Source organism: Drosophila serrata, unplaced genomic scaffold, assembly GCF_035046125.1.
Source record: "Drosophila serrata isolate PLE 108 unplaced genomic scaffold, ASM3504612v1 contig_217, whole genome shotgun sequence".
Lineage (NCBI taxonomy): Eukaryota > Metazoa > Arthropoda > Insecta > Diptera > Drosophilidae > Drosophila > Drosophila serrata.
The window spans coordinates 1,429,284-1,453,527 of NW_028257115.1; the positions used below are offsets into that span (position 1 = coordinate 1,429,284).

Below are 24,244 nucleotides of genomic sequence, written 5' to 3' on the forward strand. Positions count from 1 at the left end.
CTTTTTTCCAGTGAGAAAGAGAGAGAGAGAGGGAGAGAAAGAGAAAGAGTAGCCAAGTGAAGAGAGAAGCCAGGCTGGGAAGACCTCAGCTAAGCGCAAATAAGGAGGCTTTTTAAATTAAACTAAGCGTAATAAACAAGATCATTGTGGGCATACCAGAAAGCACAAGAGATCTCAAGGGAAGGAATCTGCCAGATAAAGTATCTACAGTTTAAGAAATTCCCTAATTAATAATTTTCTAAAAATATATATATTATATTCAACATGATTATTAAAATAAACATATCTTAAGTGTACACATTCGTGATTGGAATGTGACCACAGCAAAAAAAAACAAAAGGGACAGCATTTTTTTTTTCGGGGCTGGGCCTTCAGAGAAACATCTGCCCAAGACGATGATTCACCAGTGAAACATGCAGCGGAAAGAAGGCCTAATGCAAAATTAAAATTACTCAAACTAAAAATAAATTCGTGCAAGTTCATTGTGATTAAAGAATGATGTAAGTGTCTAAAAATTCAATAGCATTCAGCTAAGAAAAAGAAGATAAAATAAAGGTAACAGATGGAGAGCAACGAAAATAGGGGACATGCTGCTACTACTACCTTATCTCCGCAAATAATGAATCACACACATTGTGGCAATAAAAATAATCAGCAATAAGCAGGCAGGCAGCAGCCGCCAGAAAAATGTAGCTTGTAGATACAACAGTCCAGATACAGATACAGATACAGATACAGATACAGATACAGATACAGATACAGAGCGGAGAAAACAGAGGGCAAGAGCGTGCAGTTGATTTTAGACGTTTATGAACAACATCGGCGGGGGTTAATGAACAAGTACAGCAGCAACTATAGCCGGAGATGGAGCCCCAACAATGATAATAATGAAGTAGCTGGAGGAGCTTTGGGAGGAGCATCGCTGCAAAAACTGCAAGTATATCAAATTTACAAAACAATTTACAACAGCCCAAGCCAAGTTAAGAGAAGGCGAAGCGGGGCGAGGCCTGCAGCTGGAAGATGAGCACGTTCAAGATCGGAACGGAGATCAAATGCCGTGGACCAGACACAGACACTGTCCCGAGCCCAACAACCACTGCCAGTTAGAAGCGGACCACAAGAAACCTTCGCTAGCCTCCCTTTTTTCTATACCCTTCCCCAGGGTATTATCATTTTAGTCAGAAGCTTGCTACGCCATGAAGGAGTCATTTCCCACTCCATATATATTCTTGATCAGCATCAACAGGTGAATCCTTCTAGGAATGTCTGGTTGAAAAATAAATTTTAGAAATTTTTTTCAAATTTTAGAAATTTTTATCAAAGGTTACAAATGTTAAAACTAAAAAAAAAATTGCTTAAAAATTGAATTTTTTTAAATATTAAATTGAGTATAGAGATTTATTAACCTAATAAAAACTAACATAGCAAAGCTTTCCGAATAAAAATTAATGCTTTTTTGGCCTAGTTATGAGATTTTTAAACTTTGATTTGTGGTAATTATCGATTCAAAAATGTGTTTACTTAGTTATGATAGAATTCCAATTCCATCCCATAGTTGAATTGCAAAACTGCAGAGTATATAAACCTCGGCTTCTCGTAGCTAGTTTAGTTTTTGATGTTGTATTTCTTGCTGCACTTTAAATAAAAATTACCAAGCAAGAAGGTATATTTAGAAACTTATGAATACTTCTAAAACTTCAAGTCAAATTTCCCGATTTTAATTATTTGTGTCTCTTGATTTATTTATTTATTTATATAATAAAATAAATAACTTAATGTGTCTCCTGATATTTTATATTTAATTGATGCTTTTGTATAAAATACTACATCTTGAATACAGATTTCAAGATGTATATTATTTATATATCAAGTTTTACCAGAAATGAATTCTTTCTCATAGTGTATGGTAGGACTAGTCCAATGTGGCTGCTGTTTTAACTGATGTTACTTCTTCAGCCACAGCCCACAAGGCAAGTTTAGAAAATTATGGCAAAATGGAAGTTGGCAGACGCCTCGAAACTGGAGGAGCAGGAGCGAGTGCCTCTACCTAGATACATTTATATTTCTAGCTGCCCTGCTGGGGCACCGAATCTCCTGTATGCTGCCTTCATTATTATGCGCTTTCCAGCTTTCTACGATCTTGGCCTCTTAGATTGTTCTAAATTGCCAGGGATCTTTCTCTCTCTCGATGTCTGTTTTGACACGTTCGCCCTGGGGATTTGGTGACTGAGTTGGCCAGGCTAATTGCGCATGCGCCACCTGGGACATATGTCTGTTAAACGGGGCATGAATCCGACTGAATGCGACTACGCAGATCCATCGGAGCAGAGAAAAAGTGGGAGAGTCGGCGGTGCCCTAAGACAGAAATTCATCTTAATTATTAATAAATTGCACTATAATGGGCGTCAAGTGTCGTGTGGCGGAAAATGAGGGTAGAACTTTTGAGGAGGAAACTCTATCACTTCCAGATGATGAATGTGTTTTTTCTTTCTAAATATAAGCCCAATGACCTTGTTCCACTGTAGTTTTTTTAAGAACACTGATCAAAAATACAATAAAAAGAAAGCAAAATAAAAACTTTGAAAAATTATAAATAATAGTTTTAGAATTATTATATCGTTTGAAGTTAAATTCTTTGACAATATATCCAAATATATATCTCAGTGTATAAAACAAACTTCCGATTATCTTGTAATTTGCTGACAATAATAACAACAAGAACGATAACCGAAACAGAAACAGAAACAGCTGTAGGAACGAAAACAATAACAACGAAGCCAAGAAAAGTAAACCACACTTGAGGCTTCCGTTTAAGAACTCATTTTCTGGAAGAGAAGGGCAACAATTTGAACTTTGTTTGATGTGTGTGTGTGTGTGTGGGTCAGAGGAAGATCGTTTTCCCAACTATCCGGCGAGATGATGAGATGGAATGACTAAGCCCATCCAAGCTCATGCTCGACAACGTCGGCGGTGTCCCCTTAGTAATTAAACGAGATTACTCGGGCAATTGCATATAATATATACACATATAGTTGGGGGATGGGAAACCAAGGGCGGGGAAACCCGCATAATTATGAACCAGAAGTAACCGTTTAATGGCAGAAAAGAAAGGGAGTTGGGGAACGGGTTCACTAAACCCCATGTCGCGTCGCTAAAAGCTAGCGGTTTGGCTAATTGACAGTCACCAAACGACGTTCAATTTTGATTCGCCAAGTGCCCATGCCCATAAATAATGCGACAAAAGTGGTAAAGACTTTCGGCTGGCTGAGTGAAAACAAACATTTGCAAAGCCAAACTTGCACTTCCCCAAAAAAAACAAGGAAAAAATCAGCAAAAAAGGTGCAAAAAGTTCGATTTCGTTTGGAAAGCGATGCAAGTGGCGCCCCTATGAGATAGTTGCCGCCTAACAGTATGCAGCATTTACTCTGGCTCTTATACAAGTGTGTAAAATCCATGTAAAATACTCTTATACAAAATGTAAAGTTAGGTAAAGTAATGTGTGCAATCTTCTTTTGAAAAATATATTAAATATTAATAATTAAATATACAGAAAAATATATAGAAATAATTAGACTTAGAATATAAAAACTAGAAAGAAAATTAAATTCAAAAAGCCGAAATTTGTGCACATTTGCCATTTGAAATCGAAATATGAGATCCAATCGATTATCGACCATAACTAAGCTTAAAATATTTATATTTGCATTCTTTAAATCGATATTTACTTATTTTTGTATATGAAACTTTTTTTTACAAATCAAAGCTTAAAATACTTATAAATACGCAAAAAAAAAGCATTGATTTTAATTCGGAAACCTTTTCAGTGTTAGTTTTCATTAGGTTAATAAATCTGCAGACTGAATTCAAAATTTAAAAAAAAATACGATTTTTATCCATTTTAACGATCTAACCCCTTAAACATTTTGAAAAATTATTTTTCTCTCAGACATGCCTAGAAAGATTCGTCTGTTGATGCTGATCAAGAATATATATGACTTAAAGGGACGGAAATGACACGTTCCAATTGTAATAAGCTTCTGACTTAAATTATAATACCCTGCATGAGTATTAAAATCATTTATATCAGTTCTTTTATATATATTGCAATCATGGCAAATATTATTTGCAAGCTTTAAAGGAGTTCATTCTTATCTGTAAATTCTTATAGAGACCATGATCTACTTTCCTTGCACCTTAACTGGATGACTAAGGAATATTCTGATTATTCATAAACAAGATACAAATACATGTTATCTGGCGAATCACTCTTCCAGTTATGTCACTTCCCTAGCCCACAAAGAGAGATGTAAGTCACACAACCATGTCTTCGGCTGCCACAACTCCACACCCAGGTAAGTTCCTACTCGATCGTGGTTGGTATCACTTGCACTTTTCGCATTATTATGTCATTGCCGTCAGGTTTAACGCTCAGTTGCCATTGCACGAACAACGGGCGAGGCATTGCACAAATAGCAGAGGAAAGCGCAACGTTAATAAACAAAACGATTAGCAATAAGGAAGCAATTTTCACGCAATTGCGATCGAGATCGAGATCGGGATCGGGATTTGAGATTCAAGAGATCCCAGGCGATCAAGATCCGTTGCGGTCCACAGCCGCCACATGCGTGGCTGCTTAACCCACAGCGGAATTCAGGGGATGCACAATGAAAAAAAGCATTAACTTTACTAAAAACATTAAAATTATCAGATGAAATTAGAGGAAGAAATAACTATAGAGGTGAAAACAATTGAAATAGGACTCAAAAACTATGCCATTAAAATAAAACAGGTTCCTAATCGATGAATTGCCTGCTTTTTAACACCATTTTAAATATTCTCAAAGCAATTCAATCACTATTGTATCCCTTACTTTATAATTAACTTGTCTTTAAATATGGTATCTTCTTTATCTTCAAGTGTACCCAAGTATCTTTAAGATGCGCAATATTTACAAGTGCTGAGTACTCACGTTCACGAAGTTTTCACGTCGCACATCGTCGACTTCATCGCGCTTGGAGATGCGCTTCCTCCAATCGTCCTCGCCGCTCTTCTGCAGCGCCGCCAAACGCTCCGCAATGGAGCCGGTCTTGGCGATCGAGAGTGAGCGCTGATCGGGGCCCATGACCTGGATAAATGGATGGAGGATTGATTGATTATTGCATTCGATTATAGTGGATGAGTCGAGCATGCACGGGTGGCACAAAGTCACATGTGAATCGATTTAATTGACACTGGGTCAGGTACAATTAGATGAAAAGAAGGGGGAACTGATAATGTATTTATAGTACAAGCAAGAATGCAAAATGTTTATAATTAAAACAATAAATAAACAAGTTATTAATTGTTTCTAAATCGATTCCACATTTCTATATAGAATTTATACTAACCTCAGTTGATGATCTTTGCACACCTTTGAGGAACTCAGGCAAAGCCGTTGGATGCGTTGAGTCTCCTCCCGAAGCTTCGTCCTGCTCCTGATATAGTTGCTTCTCTGGTGATTCCTTTGCTGATGTGCTACTAGTTGTGGGTGTCTCCTCCTCCTCCTTGGCTACATGACGCAATTTGACAAAGCCGCCGCCGAGGGGAAGGGGTGGTAGCTGGGGGCCAAGACCGAGGGGGGCCGAGATGGCCGAGTGACTTTTGCTTTTCGCAACAAGATTTCTGCAACAAAAAAAGATGCAAATGGGATCGTTAAATGCTGTTGAAAATAGCTTAAGAGACTGGCAATTAAGTTATATATTATGGGGTAATAAATTTAACCAAGAATTAGCATTTAAAATGTAAAAAAAAGAAATATATATAAATGGAATGTAGAGAAACTTGTATAAAGTTTAGAAACAGATGAAAGATACTGCATATTCGCCGGTTACAAATGCAATCGGGTAATGGCTAAAAACGTGCGTTTTTCCTCAATGGACTCGCCACAATCCGTTCCCATTTTCCCCCACACACAAAACCATTAATAGGAAACTCGTGACATGGCGTTTTCCCAGCCACTAATGAGCAAGGCCTTATTTGTTCATCGTCCCCCTTGGAATAGAATGCACAGGAAGCGGCGATCGTTGAATCGACAGGCGAAGAGGAGGTTTTGTCTTTTATTTTTCTGTTTCTGAGATTTTGTATTTCTTGTGCTTCTTTCCCGCCAAACCAAGGCCCAAGTAAGAGCCAAAGCCAGAGCCAAAGCCAACTTTCTCCTTTAATAGAGGACGGGGACCATCCATGGCCATTTATTAAGCGCTGGGCACCCAGCGATTTTCCTCCTAGATGGCCATGGAATTTTCTTCTTGTGCGAATGGTCGCCGGATTGCATTGGATTGGATCGGTTATTGTTATTTCTTATGGCAGAAACCCATTTTTATTGCCTCGTCAGACAGATGTTAACGTAAACGAACCGCGGGAGGTTAATGAGACAAGTTGATTGCTCGCGGGATTATCCTCGAAAGTATTAAGCCTCCAAAAAGCAACAAAGTGACATTTGAAGTGAAGTAGAAAATGTGTTAGATATTTCGATTTCTTGGGAATATTATATTCTTAAGTATTTGTATTAAAATTGTTACAAAACCTTTTGAAAGCAATATACATTTTGTTAGTATTTATTTCTAGACTCCTTTGTTGTATTTCCATTGATAAATCTATGACTAGAATCTTATAAATATTTAACAATTGTGTTGCTTGTTATAAATGGCATAGAATTCAACTGGAATCTTTGATCTTTGATCTATTGCATAACGCTATACTCCACTCGGCACTTCCATTGATTAAAAGCGGGTCTTTGTCTCAGCAAAACGAGATTCCAGATTCTATCTGTGTATCTTTGGCAAACTAAAAAATTGCCTCGCAGGCGTTGCCTCTTATTTTTTTTTTTGTATCTTTTGTTGTTGTAAGCAAAACCGTTAAGAACGACTGAAAGATTTTTCACAAAAGTCAAAACTCGGACACAGACACTTATTAGTCACCGGACATGTTTCGGTACATTGTGAGCTCTGAATTCTGGATACGACTTGGGATTCTGTGTACCCCTGAGCTTTATCTCGCAGCGTGAGTCAAGAGAGTCCAGCAAAAAAACAGAAGAAAAGAAAAACCCCAACATTTATATATGTCACGGATTATTCGGAACGACAGACGGCATTAAAAAACAGAATAACCGCTAAGAATGGAAACTTGTTTTGATTTGGCCAAGCAAGGAAAATTCAGTGGGGGAAAACAAGATGCATCTGAGCTGCCAAATAATTGATTTAGAAAATATTTAACCTAAAAGGAAGAGATGAAGTTAAGGGGATAGTTAATGCGACAATATGATTTGTTGTATTTAGTTTAAATAAACTACTCAAATTAAATTTCCCACCAGCACTTGAAGCTCACTCACATCACTGCACGTGTTTTCTTTTGTTTTTTGGTTTCGATTTCTGTTTTTGGAGTCGCTGGAAAAGCGAATTCACTTGAAAAGCAAGACTGCACGCGACGAACTCCGAGAGACGAATGGCGAATGGTTGAGCTGAGCTGAGGTGAGCTGAGCTGAGGTGAGCCCACTGCAAAAGCGAGCAACCTGGGCTAGGTTCAAGATACATATCTCAGATTCTCCTTCCAGGTGCCCATCGAAAAAGCAGGTAAATAAACAGAGAGACGCGCTGACAGCTAAATTGCATATTAATTTGGAAAATTTCGGACTGAAGCGAACCGAAAGACAGGCCAAGCAAATGACCAGGTGCTGGGTTTTCGGACCTCGTCTACCTGAGCCGCCTTGTCACTTTGTCACCCACTGGTTGAAATCAAGAAATATATTATCTAGATAAGCCGGGATTAACTGATATTGAAACAGAGTTCAGGGAAAATTGAGTGGGAATCAAAGTGTATCCAAAATAGATAAGGAATTATTTTAACTTTGGATATCAATTAACAATTAACCGAGGGAAAATTGAGTATGAATCAAAATGTATTAAAGATAGATAAGAAGGAATTACTTTAACTGTGGATATATATTAACAAATAACAACATTTCCTTACTAGGACTTCCTAGCACCTCCTAAATCCTGATCCGCCAGCTTAAACCTCAACTGAAACTCCTCTTAAAAAAATCTCTAGTCCCAACTCAAACTCGAATTCAATTACCATGCATAACCACATGGAAAATGGCATTGCTAAAAGTTCAGAGTTTAGCCACAACTGCTGAATCGTGAAGTCAAAGTAAGAGCCTGGTCGATGGAATAATGAAATAATGGAGGAATAATGGTTGAAATGCAGACGAACGTTGGAGTGAGTGGAGGGATTATCTCTGGCCAAAGTCATAGGTCAAAGTGCAGACACGCGAATGGTTCCTCCTGGGCTTTTCTTTTTCTCCCCAGTATTTTCCTCTGATATCTATAGTTTCTTAATGCAGTAATTGCCCTTTGGAAAGCGTTTAGCAAGCAATTAGTTTGAGTGCTAAACTTTTGGGTGCGGTCAACGCAGACGCACCCATAAATGCGGAAAAAGCTAAACTGTTCAAATTTAAGCCTCAAAGTGAATCTGTTTTCATGAAATTGAGACGTCTCTTTTGTATATAATTAGAAACCATCCCAAGGATCGTTGATCATTCACTCACATTTTGTAATTGAATTACGCTGGGAGGTAATTAAAATTTCTTTTCTTTCTTTTTTTATTAGTCTTTTGTTTTTGTTTTTTCCTTTGCAAAAAGTGAATGTGAACCAAGATCACGCGATCACTTTGGCAATGCGGCAGGCAGTCTCTCTATCTTATAATAGAGTAAGAGAGTGCGGGTTAAGGGGCCCCCCTTAATGATATAACAAAATGAATTGTTTTATAAACTATTTGGCGCGGCATAAATAATTGCACGCCATCAAGCCTTGACTTTACGAGCCCCTCACACGGCATCTCTTCACTTCTGCAGACTCTAATGGAGTTGTAAATGCAGAGATTCCCTCCAAGGTGTTGAAAATTTATGCAAAACTATTAAAGGCAATGTGGAGAACACTCGTGGAGATATTTAAGTATATTATGCAGAAACTACCTGGCTGCACTCGCGATCGCCCGCAGAAAGGTCTCTGTCATTGGCATCGGAATACAGACTCTATGTCAAGTGCTCAATGCGAGATATAAAAGCGTTAATAAATCAACGGCCCTGGCAACGGCAACGGTTCGAGCGGTTTTCAACAACAAGGTTAAAGCCGCAGTTGAGGCAGAAATAAGTTAAAATAATAATATCTCGCAGCTAATAAAATATAAAATATGATATATGGCCCACAGAAGCATCAGACTTGATGGGTAAACCGCAATAAAAAAAAAATCAAGACGGATCATATGGCAGCACTTGGGGAAATTAAAATGTTTATTTCTGTATAAACTTGTAATTTTATAGATTTCCAACTATATTTATTATAAAGAATCAGAAACAGAGTAAGTTGAATGAAATTTTGAATTTTTAATATACTATTTTCATTCTATCATTTCAAGGTACTCTTATTTCAGTCAGAATCTTAAAACTCGATGAAGGAGTCATTTCCGACCCTATAAATTATATATATTCTTGATCAGCATCAAAGGCCGAATTGATCTAGCTATATCCGGGCGAGAAAAAAATGTTACACATTTTTTCGAAATTTTTAAGGGAATACATCGTTAAAATTTTGGGGTAAAAATTTGATAAAAATGAAATTTTTTTTAAATATTAAACTGAGTATGCAGATTTATAAACCTTGTAAAAAGTAACATTTAAATGGTTTTCGAATTGAATTTAATGATTATTTTAAGATTTGATTTGTCTGAAAAAATTGTCATATAAGTATTAGTTTCCTTTCTTGATTTCTATTATCATAAAAGAACTTAAACCAAAAGCAAACCCAATATTTCTCCAAGTGCAACCACATATGAACCTCAGGTGATTTTGCAGGTAATGTTTCGCGTCACATAAATCACCAGGTAAGCAGAAAATCAACTTATGCAACAAATTATGCCAGACTGTGAATCGAATTCGCTGACTCTGTTAGTTGCTCCGATTTTTCGGGATCCAAAAGAGTGGCAATTACCCACGAAAGGCGCTAGATGAGAGCAATGAAAGGTAATGAAGCTTTCATCAGACAATGAACGGAGACCCCAAGAGACTTAAAGAGATCCCAACAGATCCCGAGAGATCCCATAGATCCAAGATTCAAGTTCGCTTTGGTTTGACTTTCCCACGCCGCAATTTACTTGGCGGTAATGATGCAAAATTACAACGTCAACATGGGCTTACAGCCTGACTGATTCCACTGAGGTCTCTTTGCAAGTCTCAAGTCGCTTTTTCGCTTTTTAGTTTTGCCATTTTTGCTGTTTTGCTCTTGTGTCCGGCCATTCGACATTTCATTAGGCCAACCCCGCGAAAGGTTTAAAAATAGTTGCCAACTCGGTGGGGTCTTTGTTTTGTCTTGAGCCAAAAAAATATTGCTTAATTGTTACTCTCGGGCTAAGAGCCAAAATTTCACCTCAAGTTCAAGGTGTCGCGACTTCTTTTGCTTTTTGCTCTATGAATACTCTTTTGTGAAATCGAAATTTGGCTATGTTTGCCATCTGGCTTACGGTGTAAAAGGTCAAAATCTAAGCAAGAAATTGTTTAAAAAAATGTATCTACCTTTTCTTCCTTTTTAATCTTTAAATATCTAACTTTATATAAGGGTTTTTTGAGAGAACCATAATTTCTAACCACTTGTCTTCATGGGTTAAGGCCTCAGCAACATTTCAGCTTTGGCAACTTTGTTGCTAAACCTTTTGCCGGTCAGCTGTTTCATGTTATTCCACGAGCAGGCGCAGTTTGCCAGACACGTGCTGTCGCCGGCAACAACCCTCCAGTGAGTAGCCCTTCTCCACCATACAAATGGACCCAATCCCACTCCAAGTCAGGGATCCCCAGACATGTTTTCGTTTCCTTTCTGTTTTGCCGGTTGCCGGGGGTAACCCCCGAAAAAGCCGAATGGAAATGCGTCAAAACAAACTCTCCTCTTTGTTGGGTCTTCCGATGGGTTAGAGTGTTTCCCAGGGGTTGTGTGTGGTGTGTGTGGGTGGGATGATTCTTGGGTGGATTTTGGTTGTTGAAAGCCAGTTGAGTGACTCGACAACGGAAGAGCCATGTGCAGCGGAAGCAGGAAACATGCGTTTTTCGGACAAAAGCAAACAAAGAAACCCCAAACCCTGTAAAAGATCGAACCAGACATCAATTCATCTAAAATCTACACAAGAAATTCAAGATACATATAGAATTTTAATGCTTAATATTGGATTTTTTTTTAAGTCTACTTCCAAATTGTAATTATGTATTAAGAGCCACAAAATTACTAAGTTAGAGCTTAATTGGTGACTATATTTTCTTTGCGTGTATAAAGGGGAGTCTTCTTATTTCGGGGTTGTTGCATTTTCGGTTATGCCTACGTGCCTGTCACGGTTTTTCCCCTGTTTTCCCCCCCCCCATGGGCGTGTGCACTTATTGATTGAGTTTTCCTTTTCTTTTTGTTTTTCCCCCCAAAGTCTGTGGGACCCGCATAATTACCTATACCATTACTTTGGCGTGAAATTCTTCCGCTTTCTGCTTCAGTTTCCCTGAGAACAACGTGAGTCAACGATTTTCAAGATGGTCTACAATTTAAACAGCGTTTGCTTTTCTTTCTACTTATATCTGGTATCGCGTAGGAAAAGATATATATATATATATATATATATAGTTATATATGTATATAAACAATGTGACGCTCCCATTTACCGTTCCGCTGGCGTCAGAGGAACAGCGTCATCGGAGGTAAACTTCTTTCGGGGTTTCGACGTTTTGATAACTTGTTTTGGCTTTCAGCTCGGTTCGTTCTTGTTCTTGGCCAGGCCCTCAGAATGACAAACAAACAATGGAACAACATGTGCGGATGTCATCCGAGTGCCTTAATTGACCGCCAAGTGAATGTACTTGCCGCTCTGCGACTGTCTCCGCCGGTGAGTCTTTCGCTTTGGTCTGGTCTGGTCGGGTCTTGTCTCCTACTTCAACTCCAATGAACTCTGCCGTCAAGTTCAACGAGTTAACCGGGAACAACGGCAGCCAGAACTACCAGCAAATCGCAGTTTATTCAACTGCGGGGCCCTACTACACTGTGAAAAAGTGAACTAAGAGCAACAAATTGAAAAGCACAAGTGTTTAAAATGTTACTCATTCAGTCAGAAACAAAACTATAGCTTGTAACAAATAGTATTGCATTAAAAATATAATAAAAAAAACAACTAAACTTGTACATTAAAGATTTCACTTAGTTAAAAATACATGGTTAATAAATGTTTATAAATAAAATTCGAAAACTAGGCAGCAATGCATATAAAAATATCTCAAAAATATAAGAAAAATATTGTAACATCTTAATATATTTTTTCCTCATTAATTAACATTCTTTTGTTTGTATTCAATATTTATTTCTGAGTGCAGTGCCTAGGTCTCGTGTCTTGTCGCCTCGCTCCGATTGTCACAGCTGTTTTCCCTACCGGGAAAATTGGGGAGGAAAAGAGGAGCAAGGTTTGAACTGGTGGCTTGTCAAGTGCCTTGCTCTGCTCACTGGAAGAGGCTACTGTTTCCTGGGTGCCCTCCTTATCGCAGCGATTGTGAGCGATTACTGTAGTGCATAAATTACAATTTTAATTGGCAAGTTTTTGTTGCACTAGTTGCTTTACCATTATTATTATCGCAATATTAATAACAGACCTCGATTAACTAGATAAAAGGGATAAAGTTTAAGTTATGCGAGAGTTGGGTTATTGAGAATCGAGCTATAAGAACACACAAATTGTAATTAGTAGACAGTCGAGCGACAAACACTGCAGCGTTCACAACGTAGAAAGTGAAAGCGATCTCTGGCTAGTCTCTAGACTTAATCTCCGCTGGGAGGTTTTCATCAAGAAGAACAACAATTACAGTAGCTGCAATGTGGCTAACCCTGATTGCAGGCGCTCTGATCTTGCTCCTCGCCTGGGATTTTGTACGAAAACGCCATCGAGTCACAACCTTGGCCAAATCCAAGATCAAGGGACCCCTGTCAGTTCCGATCCTAGGATGTGGTATCCAGGCTTTGTCCCTGGGAGCGGAGAGTATGTCCCCAGACTTCTCCTATAAGTCTCATCCCAGAGCACGCATGAAAACTAAGTCCCTTTTCAGATTTCCTTCAATATGGGGACGAATTGTTTGAGAAATATGGCAAGAGCTTTTGCTTTTGGGTTCTCGGTGAATGCGCAGTGTATACAAAGGATCTTAAGGATATTGAAACAGTTCTAACCAGTACCACGCTCTTGGAAAAGGGTCAACTCTATCGTTTTCTACGACCCTTCCTCAACGATGGACTTCTAGTCAGCACGGGCAGGAAGTGGCATGCCAGGAGAAAGGTCTTCACTAATGCCTTCCACTTCAAGGTCCTGGAACACTATATGGAGATAATGGACAGAAATAGCGGGGTGTTGGTGGAGAAACTTAGAGAGGTGGCCGATGGCAAGACACCGGTGGATATAATCCAGCATGTTTCTTTAGCTGCATTGGATGTAATCACAGGTGAGTGTTGTTATGTCACATAGAATTATTTATAGACCCAATTAGAACAAAATAGCTCTATAAGCGGGTTTATTTAATTTGTATACCCTCAGAAAATGTATCTTATATAGTACAAAACAAAATTGCTTGAAGTAATTATTCAGGTTTATCGCTCTACATCTACATTTACTTTTATTATAAAACGTAGGAATTTCCGTATTAAATATTAGTTTACAGACTCTGAATAAGATGCGTAATATAATTTTGCCCTTTCGGTTTATTATCTAAATGTTATTCTTTATTTTGTAAGCTTATATAAGCCGACTTGTACCTTTGCTCTTAGGTTAAGCCCAGATTAATAACTTAACCATATTTAGTTTCTCTTCTCCTCTAACCAACAGTAGGTCTCAGTGCCACCTATTATGAACGGTTATTGATTTATGAAACTCTTTCGCAGAGGCCGCCATGGGTGTCCAGGTGAATGCCCAGAACGACCCCGATTTTCCGTACATCAAGGCGCTCAAAAAGTGAGTATACCCCAACTATATATGAGTACTCATGTGTGTTCAACACTTTCCCTGTTCTCACTCCCTTAAGTGTGGTCTATATCCAACCGGATCGCATGTTCAAAGTATCGCAGCGCTACGACTGGCTCTTCCCCCTGTTGGCGCCACTGCTCCACCGGCAGCTCGTGAACGATATCCGCGTCATGCACGAATTCACCGACAAGGTCATTCACGAGCGGCGGGCAATGGTGGAGCGGGCTAAAGCCGACGGCAGTTACCGACCACTGGGTGGGTGCACTGAATCATTCACAAGGGAAGCTATTGACTCACTCTTCTAAATCACTCTCTACTCACAGTTCCAGGTGATGCCGATATCGGCAGAAAGTCACAGATGGCTCTGTTGGACATCTTTCTCCAGGCGACCATCAACAATGAACCCCTCAGCGATGCGGACATCCGCGAGGAGGTGGATACCTTCATGTTCGCGGGGGATGACACCACCAGTAGTGGTGTCTCCCACGCCCTGTACGCCATTTCCCGGAATTCGAAGATCCAGCAACGCATATACGAGGAATTAGTAGAGGTCCTTGGTCAAGATCCCTCCACTCCAGTCACCCAAACGATGCTGTCGGAGCTAAAGTATCTGGAATGCGTTATCAAGGAGACCATGCGTCTATATCCTCCAGCTCCCGTAGTTGGAAGATACACCACCATGGACTTGGTTATCGGAGAAAAGGTCATTCCTGCCAACACGAGCATTTATCTAGTTCCATACTTTGCCCACCGGGATCCGGATTACTTCCCAGACCCGCTCACTTTTAGGCCTGAACGTTTTCTGGACGGAGAGGAGGAAGCCCACGCGACCTTCGCCTATGTGCCCTTTAGTGCCGGACCCAAAAACTGCATTGGCCAAAAGTTTGCCATTTTGGAGATGAAATCTTTGATCAGCAAGGTTATAAGATACTACGAAGTACTCCCCCTCGGGGAAGATGTCAAGCCCATGCTGAACTTCATCTTGCGTTCGTCCACGGGCATTAATGTGGGTTTGCGGCCCAGAAATCTTAAATAGGGAAAGCCCACTTTCTCAGTCATTTGGTTAAGGTTTCAATTAAAGGTAACTGGGTTACTTGTGATATAGAGTTGTTAAGATTATTATCAAATAAATAAATAAATAAAAAGCCTTGCTTAAAGGAATATGAGTGCATTAACAAATCAAAGTTTAAAAATGGATTTAAATCGAAAACTTTTTTCACTCAATTTGATCGACAACACCCTGGACTAAGTGAAACTCTATAGTTTTCTCAAAGGGAAATCGAAAGATACGGAATATCTTAATAATTTAAATACCTTAAAGACGAGGGCTCCAACAACACCGAAATTAAAGACCCTCCATTAACAAACATTTACACAACTTGAACCCACAGTTGCAAATATTTTAACCCCCGTTGACAGAGCTACATAAAGAAATAATAAGGGAATTCAATTTCGCAATTAGCAAAAATTAAACAAAACATTAAGACACTTAAAAAATAAACTAGTTCTGAAAGTCCTAGCAAATTAATGCAGTTAAAAGTTAAGGAGCAAGTGACTTACTCCAGAACCAAAAGATTCGCTTGTTGTGAGGGATTACTGTAGTACATCAATTCAACTTTAAATTACAAAGTTGCTTTTCCATTATTATTATCGGAATACTATTAGTTGCCCTCGATTAAATAAGTTCATTGAACTTTACCAACCATTTGATTAGATTAATTAATACCTTTTTAAAAGTATTAATTTATGTTGTGAGTCTTTGATCACAGTTTGAGCTATTTAAAACTCAAATATTAAACAATTAAACTATATAGATTTTGAAAAGTTTTCTTATAAGACAATTGAATATTCCCTGGGTCCTATCGGCACTCGATTATCTTGAATATATAATCAAGTATTTATTTAAATATCTAAGCACAAGCTAATATGTATATCTATGATTCATTCCCATTGTTCTGGATTCAAGTATTAAAATAACATACAAATTGTATTCAATGGCATTGCTTCTATCTCTTGAATTCGTAAATATTTCAAATACCCTACACCTTGCAATGTAGAATTTTTTCTTTATTCACTCTCGATCGTCCACTGTATATACACTTTATATATTTATATGGTAATTCAATATCACCGTTTCGTTTTTAGGCATGGGTCAGTCCCGTATCGCTTTGAATGCGAGTCGTACGCCGCGAGTGTTGCAACACTCAAAACATTCAAAACGCTACTCGTACATATAAAAACACATATGTTTACATTAGTTGCAGCTTAAAACCAGTTTCCAGAGCGGATCGGAATCGGTTGAGAGCGAGAGAATCCCGTATTCTATATAGCTGATATATAATATACAAAGTGTAGTTTTTAAAACCCAAATAGCGCTTGGCTGGTCAAGCAGTCCGGCTATCAACAGTTGAGCGACAAAAGCGGCAGCGTCAACAACGCAGAAAGTGAAACTAAGTAATCATCCAACTCTGAACTGATCTCTGGCTTTAATCTCCGCCGGGAGGTCATCAGAAAACAACAACAACAGCACGTGCAATTACAGTAGCTGCAATGTGGCTAACCCTGATTGCAGGCGCTCTGATCTTGCTCCTCGCCTGGGACTTTGTACGAAAACGCCATCGAGTCACAACCTTGGCCAAATCCAAGATCAAGGGACCCCTGTCAGTTCCGATCCTGGGATGTGGTATTCAGGCTTTGTCCCTGGGAGCGGATAGTATGTGCTACACAGAACTATGTTCTACAAAAAGTAACAAAAATCCCTTTTCAGACATCATCCCATACGTTGGCGACGGGTTCGAGAAATATGGCAAGAGCTTTTGCTTTTGGGTCCTTGATGAATGCATATTGTACACCCAGGATATGAAGGATTTTGAAACCATCCTCAGCAGTACCACACTCCTGGAGAAGGGTCAGCTCTATCGCTTTCTCCGACCCTTCCTCAACGATGGACTTCTAGTCAGCACGGGCAGGAAGTGGCATGCCAGGAGAAAGGTCTTCACCAATGCCTTCCACTTCAAGGTCCTGGAACACTATATGGAGATAATGGACAGAAATAGCGGGGTGTTGGTGGAGAAACTTAGAGAGGTGGCCGATGGCAAGACACCGGTGGATATACTCCAGCATGTTTCTTTAGCTGCATTGGATGTAATCACAGGTGAGTGTTGTTATGTCACAAAGAATAATTTATAGATGCAATTACAACAAAATTGCTCTATAAGCGGGTTTATTTAATTTGTATACCCTCAGAAAATGTATCTAAAATAGTAAAAAACAAAATTGCTTGAAGTAATTATTCAGGTTTATCGCTCTACATCTACATTTACTTTTATTATAAAACGTAGGAATTTCCGTATTAAAAATTATATATACAGTGGCTCACAGCTTATTTCGTGCAAAGGTTAACCTAAAATTTAAACTCGTATATTTAAGGAACGGTAATAGATATGAACAAAATTAAAATGCAGTTTTGTTAAGTAGGTTTTAGGCATTTATGAGGACACTTAATTATTTTTAAATACCATTAAATAACGCTTAAAACTAAAATACAAAAAAAAATACTGACTTTTTTTATGTCACAGCTTATTTCGTGCTCCGATTTTAAATAATAATTATAATAATAAACTTAATATTTTGTGTGGCCTCCATATGCCTTAATTACATCCTTAAAAACTAGTTTCCATTGGGAAAACCAATTTTTCTGTTGATTCCTTTGGAATCATGGACCATTCGTCCAAGAGGCCTGTTTTGAGCTCTTATTGGTTGGGTATCGACCTCTTGCGGATACGAGGATCCAAAAATGGCTACAAATTCTCAATGACGTTAAGGTTAGGAGACCAGGTAGGTGTATCCATTAAGTGAGGTCAGTTCCATTGCATCCAGGTCTGCAGAAAATCTGATTTTTGCTTTGGGTCATTATCCTGATAAAATTGGTAGCTCCTCTCTATGGTCAATTTCTGTTGTCAGGTACTTATGTTGAAGGTACTTATGTTTGTCTATAGTTTCTTCGATTAACGCCAACATTCCAACTCCGGATACCGCCATGCATCCGCAAGCCATGATTCTATCGCCACCATGCTTGACCGTAGGTATTAGATTCTTATTGTGCAGCTCTGTAATCAGTTTACGCCAAGAATACTGCATTCCACCCTTCCTAATTTTGGCCCAAAATGTTGATCTTTGACTGGTCTATGAAAATAACATCATTCCAGATTGATAACAGATGAGTTACATGGTCGTTGGAAAATTTAAGCTTGCGCTTCTGATTCCTTGGCCTATTAAAAGGCCTTTTGCGGGCTACTCGGCCATTAAAGTTGTGTTTACGCAAATCGCGGCGGACGACACCTTTTCCCATTTCATGCTCAATATCTACTCTATGTTTTGGTGCCCAATTTTGTCGATTAATTAATTTATTTAATTAATTTTTGGGTATAATTCCCCTTTTCTCCATACCTGTAAAAGTTTTATTCTGAGCATTTTGGCCTCTATCACCTAATAGTTTTTCTCGGTTGAAACATTGGATGATATATTGGACAGGAATAGAGCTCACGTTTACTATTTCAGCAAAATTAAGTTTAGTTTTTTCATTTTTAATGTGATTTAGGACCAGTTTGCTCTGCTCCATGGGAGTACGCGTGCTCATTTTGGTGAATAAAAAAAAAACATTTTTTTCAGTGTAACCAAACGTTAAAAAGTTATAAGTATATAAGTTGATATCTTCTCTAATGGATTGCAACAAGAAAAAGTTATTTAAGATTAACAAATTCCAAATTAGGTTACTTAAAGTTCTTGCACGAAATAAGCTGTGACATGAAAAAATTCGTTATTTTTAGTTTTTTTTTTTAGATTTAAGAGTTAACTAATAGTATTTAAAAATAAAAAAGTGTCTTAATAAATGCTTAACTCCTACTTAACAAAACTGCATTTCAATTTTGTTGATATCTCTTACCGTTTTTTAGCTATAACAATTTGAATTTCAAGTTTACCTCTGCACGAAATAAGCTGTGAGCCACTGTACGTCTAGGTTACAGACTCTTTGAGTGAGATGCGTAATATAATTTTGCCCTTTCGGTTTATTATCTAAATTTACTGAGTTCCAAAATCTTTATATTATAAGCTTATATAAGCCGACTTGTACCTTTGATCTTAAGTTAAGCCCAGATTAATAACTTAACCATATTTAGTTTCTCTTCTCTACTAACCAACAGTAGGTCTCAGTGCCACCTATTATGACCGTTTATTGATTTATGAAACTCTTTCGCAGAGGCCGCCATGGGTGTCCAGGTGAATGCCCAGAACGACCCCGATTTTCCGTACATCAAGTCGCTCAAAAAGTGAGTGTACCCCAAGAATATATGAGTACTCATGTGTGTTCAACACTTTCCCTGTTCTTACTCCGTTAAGCGTGGTCTATATCCAACCGGATCGCATGTTTAAAGTATCGCAGCGCTACGACTGGCTATTTCCCCTGTTGGCGCCACTGCTCCACCGGCAGCTCGTGAACGATATCCGCGTCATGCACGAATTCACCGACAAGGTCATTCACGAGCGGCGGGCAATGGTGGAGCGGGCTAAAGCCGACGGCAGCTACCGACCACTGGGTGGGTGCACTGAATCATTCACAAAGGAAGCTATTGTCTCACTCTTCTAAATCACTCTCTATTCACAGTTCAAGGTGATGCCGATATCGGCAGAAAGTCACAGATGGCTCTGTTGGACATCTTGCTCCAGGCGACCATCAACAATGAACCCCTCAGCGATGCGGACATCCGCGAGGAGGTGGATACCTTCATGTTCGAGGGGGATGACACCACCAGCAGTGGTGTCTCCCACGCCCTGTACGCCATTTCCCGGAATTCGAAGATCCAGCAACGCATATACCAGGAATTAGTAGAGGTCCTTGGTCAAGATCCCTCCACTCCGATCACCCAAACGATGCTGTCGGAGCTAAAGTATTTGGAATGCGTAATCAAGGAGACCATGCGTCTGTATCCTCCAGTTCCCGCAGTTGGAAGATACACCACCATGGACTTGGTAATCGGAGAGAAGGTCATTCCTGCCAACACGAGCATTTATCTAGTTCCATACTTTGCCCACCGAGATCCGGATTACTTCCCAGACCCACTCGCCTTTAAGCCTGAACGTTTTCTGGAAGGAAAGGCTGAAGCCCACGCGACCTTCGCCTATGTGCCCTTTAGTGCCGGACCCAAAAACTGCATTGGCCAAAAGTTTGCCATTTTGGAGATGAAATCTCTGATCAGCAAGGTTATAAGATACTACGAAGTACTCCCCCTCGGGGAAGATATCAAGCCCATGATGAACTTTATCTTGCGTTCGTCCACGGGCATTAATGTGGGTTTGCGGCCCAGAAATCATAAATAGGGGTTTAAGGTTTAAGGTTTCGGTTAAAGGTAGATGGGATACTCGTGATATAGAGTTGTTGAGATTATTATCAAATAAATAAATAAATAAAAAGCATTGCTTAAAGGAATATGAGTGCATTAAACAATCAAAGTTTAACAATGGATTTAAATCGAAAACATTTCTTCACTCACCAGACTGAGTGAAACTCTATAGTTTTCTCAAAGGGAAATCGAAAGATACGGAATATCTTAATAATTTAAGTACCTTAAATACGAGGGCTCCAACAACACCGAAATTAAAGACCCTCCATTAGCAAACATTTACACAACTTGAACCCTCAGTGGCTAATATTTTAACCCCCGTTGACAGGGCTACATAAAGGGGGGAATTGAATTTCGCAATTAGCAAAAATGAAAAATAAAAAAACATTAAAGCAGTTAAAAGATAAAATAATTCTAAGAGTCCTAGCAAATTAATGCAGTTAAAAGTCTTAAGGAGCAAGTGACTTACTCCAGTTTCAAAAGATTCGCTAGTTGTAAGGGATTACTGTAGTGCATAAAGTTAACTTTAAGTTACAACGTGGCTTTTCTATTATTTTTATCGCAATCCTCTTAGCTTCCCTCGATTAAATACTAATCAATGCATTCGATGATGTAAAGTATTCATATGTATGCATATGAATAAAATTCTAAGGTAAACCTTTTTTGATTGTTTGATACTTGTGTTCTTTCTTATATCGGAGTAGTTCAAGGCTAAGCTAAGTTCATTGAACTTTACCAACCATTTGATTAGATTAATTAATACCTTTTTAAAATAATTAATTTATGTTGCGAGTCTTTGATCACAGTTTAAGCTATTAAAACTCAAATATTTAACACTCAAAACATTCAAAACGCTACTCATACATATACAAACACATATGTTTAGGTTAGTTGCAGCTAAAAATCGGTTTCCAGAGCGGATCGGAATCGGATGAGAGCGAGAGAATCCCGTATTCTATATAGCTGATATATAATATACAAAGTGAAGTTTTTAAAACCCAAATAGCGCTTGGCTGGTCAAGCAGTCCGGCTATCAACAGTTGAGCGACAAAAGCGGCAGCGTCAACAACGCAGAAAGTGAAACTAAGTAATCATCCAACTCTGAACTGATCTCTGGCTTTAATCTCCGCCGGGAGGTCATCAGAAAACAACAACAACAGCACGTGCAATTACAGTAGCTGCAATGTGGCTAACCCTGATTGCAGGCGCTCTGATCTTGCTCCTCGCCTGGGACTTTGTACGAAAACGCCATCGAGTCACGACCTTGGCCAAATCCAAGATCAAGGGACCCCTGTCAGTTCCGATCCTGGGATGTGGTATCCAGGCTTTGTCCCTGGGAGCGGACAGTATGTTCTACACGGAGAGATAATCTCATCCTTCAACCGCGCATAAAAACTAACAAAAATCCCTTTTTAGACATCATGCCATACGTTGGCGAAGGGTTCGAGAAATATGGCAAGAGCTTTTGCTTTTGGGTCCTTGATGAATGCATATTGTATACCCAGGATATGAAGGATTTTGAAACCATCCTCAGCAGTACCACGCTCCTGGAGAAGGGTCAGCTCTATCGTTTTCTACGACCCTTCCTCAACGATGGACTTCTGGTCAGCACGGGCAGGAAGTGGCATGCCAGGAGAAAGGTCTTCACCAATGCCTTCCACTTCAAGGTCCTGGAACACTATATGGAGATAATGGACAGAAATAGCGGGGTGTTGGTGGAGAAACTTAGAGAGGTGGCCGATGGCAAGACACCGGTGGATATACTCCAGCACGTTTCTTTAGCTGCATTGGATGTGATCACAGGTGAGTGTTATTAGCTCTTATGTCACATAGAATAATTTATAGATGCAATTACAACAAAATAGCTCTATAAGCGGGTTTTTTTAATTTGTATACCCTCAGAAAATGTATATAATATAGTACAAAACAAAATAGCTTGAAGTAATTATTCAGGTTTATCGCTCTACATCTCCATTTACTTTTATTATAAAACGTAGGAATTTCCGTATTAAAAATTATATATACGCCTAGGTTACAGACTCTTTGAATGAGATGCGTAATATCATTTTGCCCTTTCGGTTTATTATCTAAATTTACTGAGTTCCAAAATCTTTATTTTATAAGCTTATATAAGCCGACTTGTACCTTTGCTCTTAGGTTAAGCCCAGATTAATAACTTAACCATATTTAGTCTCTCTTGGAAAGAAAAAAGACCCAATATGAAGTGGAATTTTCTTTGCATAATTCATATTTCCTCTAACCAACAGTGGGTCTCAGTGCCACCTATTATGACCGTTTATTGATTTATGAAACTCTTTTGCAGAGGCCGCCATGGGTGTCCAGGTGAATGCCCAGAACGACCCCGATTTTCCGTACATCAAGGCGCTCAAAAAGTGAGTATGCCCCAACTATATATGAGTACTCATGTGTGTTCAACACTTTCCCTGTTCTTACTCCGTTCAGCGTGGTCTATATCCAACCGGATCGCATGTTCAAAGTATCGCAGCGCTACGACTGGCTATTTCCCCTGTTGGCGCCACTGCTCCACCGGCAGCTGGTGAAGGATATCCGCGTCATGCACGAATTCACCGACAAGGTCATTCGCGAGCGGCGGGCAACGGTGGAGCGAGCAAAGGCGGACGGCAGTTACCGACCACTGGGTGGGTGCACTGAATCATTCACAAAGGAAGCTATTGATTCTTCTAAATCATTCTTTACTCACAGTTCCAGGTGATGCCGATATCGGCAGAAAGTCACAGATGGCTCTGTTGGACATCTTGCTCCAGGCGACCATCAACAATGAACCCCTCAGCGATGCGGACATCCGCGAGGAGGTGGATACCTTCATGTTCGCGGGGGATGACACCACCAGCAGTGGTGTCTCCCACGCCCTGTACGCCATTTCCCGGAATTCGAAGATCCAGCAACGCATATACCAGGAATTAGTAGAGGTCCTTGGTCAAGATCCCTCCACTCCGATCACCCAAACGATGCTGTCGGAGCTAAAGTATCTGGAGTGCGTAATCAAGGAGACCATGCGTCTATATCCGCCAGTTCCCACAGTTGGAAGGTACACCACCATGGACTTAGTTATCGGAGAGAAGGTCATTCCTGCCAATACGAGCATTTATCTAGTTTCATATTTTGCCCACCGGGATCCGGATTACTTCCCAGACCCGCTCACCTTTAAGCCTGAACGTTTTCTGGAAGGAGAGGAGGAAGCCCACGCGACCTTCGCCTATGTGCCCTTTAGTGCCGGACCCAAAAACTGCATTGGCCAGAAGTTTGCGATTTTGGAGATGAAATCTTTGATCAGTAAGGTTATAAGATACTACGAACTACTCCCCCTCGGGGAAGATGTCAAGCCCATGATGAACTTCATCTTGCGCTCGTCCACGGGCATTAATGTGGGCTTGAGGCCCAGAAATCTTAAATAGGGGAAGCCCACTTACTCAGTCGTTTTGTTAAGGTTTCGGTTAAAGGTAGATGGGATACTCGTGATATAGAGTTGTTAAGATTATTAATTGTTAGTTAAGTACTTAAAAGCTTGTTGAAGATTTATTATTTTTTATTTGTGTTTCAAATGTACCATCCATATCGTTTATATTTACGATGATTTCTGTATTTAACCAAAGCTAATCGTCCTATAAATAAACGCGTTACTCATCATCCTTCGATTACGGCCTCTTCTTGAGCGCAATGCGACTCACCCAGCTTAGCCATAAAGATTGTCCCAATATTTGCAGTGATTATAAAATTAGGCCCCCAAACAAAATGTATTTGAACAG

At 39.4% G+C, this 24,244-nt stretch overlaps 4 protein-coding genes and 1 long non-coding RNA gene across 26 annotated transcripts in view; 4 read left to right on the forward strand and 1 right to left on the reverse strand.

Moving 5' to 3' along the window:
* Positions 1-24,244, reverse strand: part of Svil (Supervillin) — a 154,316-nt gene that overhangs the window by 11,906 nt on the left and 118,166 nt on the right. For 21 of the 22 annotated variants that reach the window (XM_086829593.1, XM_086829584.1, XM_086829595.1 and 18 more), the window contains 2 exons: positions 5,388-5,661; positions 4,970-5,125 (listed from right to left, as the gene is read on the reverse strand). In XM_086829593.1, coding sequence (XP_086685719.1) covers positions 4,970-5,125; positions 5,388-5,661 — 430 coding nt within the window. Of the gene's footprint in view, positions 1-4,969; positions 5,126-5,387; positions 5,662-7,366; positions 7,479-24,244 lie in introns of those variants that run through there. The other variant, XM_086829600.1, reaches the window with a different exon arrangement.
* Positions 4,211-4,945, forward strand: LOC147644207 (uncharacterized). The gene is made up of 2 exons (XR_015270918.1): positions 4,211-4,352; positions 4,918-4,945. It is a non-coding gene; the product is annotated as an uncharacterized LOC147644207 (long non-coding RNA).
* LOC110188844 (putative cytochrome P450 4d20) lies at positions 10,920-15,216 on the forward strand. Its single transcript, XM_020958747.2, has 5 exons — positions 10,920-13,083; positions 13,151-13,537; positions 13,974-14,043; positions 14,114-14,310; positions 14,379-15,216. Exons 1-5 carry the CDS (start codon positions 12,921-12,923, stop codon positions 15,089-15,091), a joined length of 1,530 nt encoding a protein of 509 aa, XP_020814406.2. The 5' UTR covers positions 10,920-12,920; the 3' UTR covers positions 15,092-15,216.
* LOC110188843 (putative cytochrome P450 4d20) lies at positions 16,210-20,542 on the forward strand. The gene is made up of 5 exons (XM_020958746.2): positions 16,210-16,768; positions 16,823-17,209; positions 19,316-19,385; positions 19,456-19,652; positions 19,721-20,542. Exons 1-5 carry the CDS (start codon positions 16,606-16,608, stop codon positions 20,431-20,433), a joined length of 1,530 nt encoding a protein of 509 aa, XP_020814405.2. The 5' UTR covers positions 16,210-16,605; the 3' UTR covers positions 20,434-20,542.
* Cyp4d20 (Cytochrome P450 4d20) lies at positions 20,005-24,062 on the forward strand. Its single transcript, XM_020958748.2, has 5 exons — positions 20,005-21,802; positions 21,873-22,259; positions 22,780-22,849; positions 22,920-23,116; positions 23,181-24,062. Exons 1-5 carry the CDS (start codon positions 21,640-21,642, stop codon positions 23,891-23,893), a joined length of 1,530 nt encoding a protein of 509 aa, XP_020814407.2. The 5' UTR covers positions 20,005-21,639; the 3' UTR covers positions 23,894-24,062.

What these genes read in the sequence shown, in the direction of transcription:
- LOC110188844 (XM_020958747.2), top strand. Translation starts at nt 12,921, where the DNA reads ATGTGGCTAACCCTGATTGCAGGCGCTCTGATCTTGCTCCTCGCCTGG. An exon ending in TTTGTCCCTGGGAGCGGAGA is followed by an intron (nt 13,084 to 13,150) that starts GTATGTCCCCAG and finishes GTCCCTTTTCAG; the next exon opens with ATTTCCTTCAATATGGGGAC. An exon ending in TGCATTGGATGTAATCACAG is followed by an intron (nt 13,538 to 13,973) that starts GTGAGTGTTGTT and finishes ACTCTTTCGCAG; the next exon opens with AGGCCGCCATGGGTGTCCAG.
- LOC110188843 (XM_020958746.2), top strand. Translation starts at nt 16,606, where the DNA reads ATGTGGCTAACCCTGATTGCAGGCGCTCTGATCTTGCTCCTCGCCTGG. An exon ending in TTTGTCCCTGGGAGCGGATA is followed by an intron (nt 16,769 to 16,822) that starts GTATGTGCTACA and finishes ATCCCTTTTCAG; the next exon opens with ACATCATCCCATACGTTGGC. An exon ending in CGGCAGCTACCGACCACTGG is followed by an intron (nt 19,653 to 19,720) that starts GTGGGTGCACTG and finishes CTCTATTCACAG; the next exon opens with TTCAAGGTGATGCCGATATC.
- Cyp4d20 (XM_020958748.2), top strand. Translation starts at nt 21,640, where the DNA reads ATGTGGCTAACCCTGATTGCAGGCGCTCTGATCTTGCTCCTCGCCTGG. An exon ending in TGCATTGGATGTGATCACAG is followed by an intron (nt 22,260 to 22,779) that starts GTGAGTGTTATT and finishes ACTCTTTTGCAG; the next exon opens with AGGCCGCCATGGGTGTCCAG. An exon ending in CGGCAGTTACCGACCACTGG is followed by an intron (nt 23,117 to 23,180) that starts GTGGGTGCACTG and finishes CTTTACTCACAG; the next exon opens with TTCCAGGTGATGCCGATATC.